Source organism: Elephantulus edwardii, unplaced genomic scaffold, assembly GCF_000299155.1.
Source record: "Elephantulus edwardii isolate Elephantulus edwardi_28Jun2011 unplaced genomic scaffold, EleEdw1.0 scaffold00038, whole genome shotgun sequence".
NCBI lineage: Eukaryota > Metazoa > Chordata > Mammalia > Macroscelidea > Macroscelididae > Elephantulus > Elephantulus edwardii.
The window spans coordinates 6,678,136-6,681,821 of record NW_006399788.1 but is presented as its reverse complement, the minus strand read 5'-3'; the positions used below and the strand labels follow the sequence as shown (position 1 = coordinate 6,681,821).

General features: G+C 34.9%; 1 protein-coding gene across 2 annotated transcripts in view; it reads right to left on the bottom strand.

Moving 5' to 3' along the window:
- The window catches only part of PPP3CC (protein phosphatase 3, catalytic subunit, gamma isozyme), a 139,275-nt gene that overhangs the window by 69,638 nt on the left and 65,951 nt on the right, over positions 1–3,686 (bottom strand). For both annotated transcript variants that reach the window (XM_006884832.1, XM_006884833.1), the window contains one exon: positions 2,477–2,588. In XM_006884832.1, the coding sequence (XP_006884894.1) occupies positions 2,477–2,588 (112 nt within the window). The remainder of the gene's footprint in view (positions 1–2,476; positions 2,589–3,686) is intronic.

Sequence of the window (3,686 nt, the reverse complement as noted above, 5' to 3'; positions counted from 1 at the left end):
CCCCACCGACCAAACTGTGCAGCTCTGCAACTGCATCCTGGCCCATCCTCACCCTTCTGCCCCCAACCCTCACCTCCTTGTACCCCCAATATGTTTTTTCCCAATAAAAAAATATTTTAAAAAAATGGCTACAATGGTACAGAGTACTGTCAGTTTAAAAAATGGCATTTCCTAATAGGTACATATAAATAGAACTGAGACACAAATGGAGATCTGAACACTGATGTTCACAGCAGCGTTATTCACAATGGCAAGAAAATGGAAATAGTCCAAATGCCCATCAACAAATGAATGGATTGAGGAACTGGAGCAATAACTTTGAAAAACACTATGTAACATAAGAGAGGCTAAAGAACATTATGTTGAGTAAACTCACTTAGTCTCATAAGGACAAATACTATATAAGACCATTATTGTAAAAATAGAAGGATTCCTAGTTACAATGTGTACCAAAGCCCAAAGAGAGATATAGAGAGAGGAGGGGTGCTGAGGCTGGGGGGAATCTCAATGTGACAGAGTTTGGTGGGCAGAGCGAGAGTGTTAAAGAATTACAAAAGATGCAGTGGGAACCTAAAAATGTGGGGTAATAATAGGCATGGATCAATGGTGATTAATTTTAAAAAAAATTTTATTTTATTAATTTTAATGAACATTTACAGAGATTTTGGATTTCCATTCATTCACTGTTGCACTTTTCTCCCTGCCCAGCCCTTCCCCTCCCCGTGATTAATTTTATAAAACACAATGTATGGAAATGATAATGTGCAACACGGTGTGAATGGAGGAATGTATGAAACACAATGTATATAAAGAAAATATAATGTATGCATGATTTTTGTACATAAACCAGTATAAAATAAAAATTTTAAAAAAGGTCTATATATTAAATTCTGTAAAAAAAGGAGTTTTATATTCTACTTTGATGAACAACCACATGGGTCTAAAAAGTTGCAAAGGGACATTTAAGGGTAACAACTGGTTTCTTTCTGTATGTAACAAAGAAGAGTGAAGAAAATCAATGATGCATAGAAACAATTAGTCCAAAGGGCTCACCTAACTTAAGCCCTAAGCTGAGACTGCTGTATGCCATCAAGATAGACTGGAAGAACTCAACTGTGTCTGGAAAGAAATCAAAAAACAAGACTCTCTGGGCAAATCTAATGTAAGGGGCTTTTCTAGAGTACTAAAGAGCAATGATGTCAGCTTAAAGACTGAGATACACTTGACCCAAGTGATAATCTTTTCAATGATTTGCTATGTATCTGAAAGTTGGACAATGAATAGGGATAACAAAAAATAATCAGTATCTTTGTAATCCGGTGTTGGAAAAGAGTACTGAATGCTGCATGGATTGCAGAGAGAATAAATAGGTCTATCTTAGAGGAAGTTAAACCTGAGTGTTCTGTGGAAATAAGGATGGTGAAATTTATGTCTCCTACTGTGTGGGCATGTTGTTAGGAAGGGCCAGTCCTTGGAGAAGGACATCATGCTTGGAAAGGTGGAGAATCAGTGTAAGAGAGGGAGACCCCGAAGGGGATGGACTGACACTGAATGGAGCAAAGGAGTATGTTGGAGATGGCATAGGTTACGGCAGATTTTCTGATGTGTTGTTCATGAGGTTGCTATGAGTCTCAGTCAAGTGGACAACCCATAAAATCGCCACACTGCTGTTGACTTTTTAAAAGGGATAATTGCAGAGGATGGTCCCAGGCAAAGGGGGAAGAAAATGTGGAACAAAATTAAAAATCATAAAAGTGACCAGGCATACCTAAGTCTTTAAACTGGTTTAACAGAGATTAGTGGAATTCTCAAGATTACAGCTCTAAATAACCCTCTGAGTCTGGAACTAAACACCCTTATGTATCAACCAACAACAGATATGCTCATAAGGTGAAGACACTCAGCGAGATACTCATTCCTTAAAACCAGCCACATAAGATGACACTATCTGTCCAGGGATAAAGCTCAGAGAGCAGGACAGAATAGGACAGAAGGATGATTGGAAAGGAAATACACTGGGAAGAGTTTTATTATAACGCAAATGCAGTAATTAATGTTATAAAGCAAAATGGCTGAGAATTTCTGAATGGAAAACCAATTTGCTGTGTAAATTTTCACTCAAAGCACAATAAAAAATTAAAAAGAAAAAGAATAGAAGACAACATCCCAAATAGTGATAATTCTTAGAGAGTATAATTATAAACAATTTTTAATCTTCTTTGGGCTTCTACTTTCCAAATACTCTCAATTTATTATTTTTCAAGGAAAGATGAACCAAAATTATCTTCAAAATAAATGTCCTAATATACATAGAATTTTGTATTCTTAATTCCTCTTCCCTCCTCCTCATATACAATATAGAAAGAAAAGACAGAAAACATTTTTGTTCCATCAGTTGGTTTTTCTTTATATTTGATCCACTTTGGGCCAGTCTAGAAAGTAACAAAAAGAGTTCTGAAGAAGTGCTCATACTTACATTCCTGTTTGAAAGTGAAGTACTCTGTAAGATGTCTGCATTCATGATTTCCTCGAAGCAGAAACAATGTTTTGGGATGATTAATCTTTAAACTCCATAAATATAACACACACTGCAAAGCAAATTCAAAGAAAAAATTACAAGCAATCTACTTTACAATATATACGGGAAACAGTAAACATGCACAATTCACCAACATACACCAGAACTAAGACTCTAGAGTTAACTAAATTTTTAAAAATATTAATCTCAACATATTCCTGATGATCTCAATAGTCTCAAATGGTTTTACAGGGGGATTTGAGTTTTCAGAAGAAAGCATAATAAAGTAATTTTACTTACAAAATTATTAAAAACTTTTTAAGAACAAACTTGTGATTTTTCTCTCCAGAGAGTCTTTTAATAACTCTCACTTTTTGAAAGGTCATGCATGTTGTGCAAAGTTAGCCTTGATGGTTTGCCTCATTTAACATTCAACTAACAGAGCAGTTCATCTACTGAAAAAAAGAATGTTTGATTTTACTAGTACAGAAGAATTCTTAAAGGTATGTCAAGTAAAAAAAGCATCATGAAGAGAATGAACTCTATTATGAGTATATTTTAAAAGTATACAGTTGGGGGTGGGTAGAGAAAAAGTGCACCAATGAATGAATGGAAATCCAAAATCTCTATAAATGTTCATTAAAATTAATAATTTTTTTATTTTTTAAAAGAGAAGAAAATAGTTACTTTGCTTGGGACGTAAAGTTGGCATGAGGTGGAGATCGTAACTTTTCATTTACTATTTCATTTTTTTAAACCTTAAACTGTATTACTTCCATTTTTATAAAATAGGCAGAAACATTATGAACAACTTTTATTTTGGCCTTTAGATTCTTCTTTAAAGAGATTTCCAACAGATGCTATATTACACTATAAACACGGGACCTGTGGTGGAGAAGTCCCTAGAGTGCTATGCTGCTAGTCCAAAGGCTGAGTACTGCTGGCGGTACCAGTTGGCCAGTGGCTCTGGCTTGTTAGGCTGAGCAATCTCTTCCTTCTTCCCTTGTAATTTACAGCCTTTGACAATCCACTGGAGGGTCAGATGCAAGTTCCTACTTGACTACAATGATTTTGAGTGTGATGCACTGTTTCACATTCTAAATATTAAATGGTATAACTTTAATTTTTTTAAAAAACGTGCAAGTAAAAAAATAATTTTTTCTTTTTT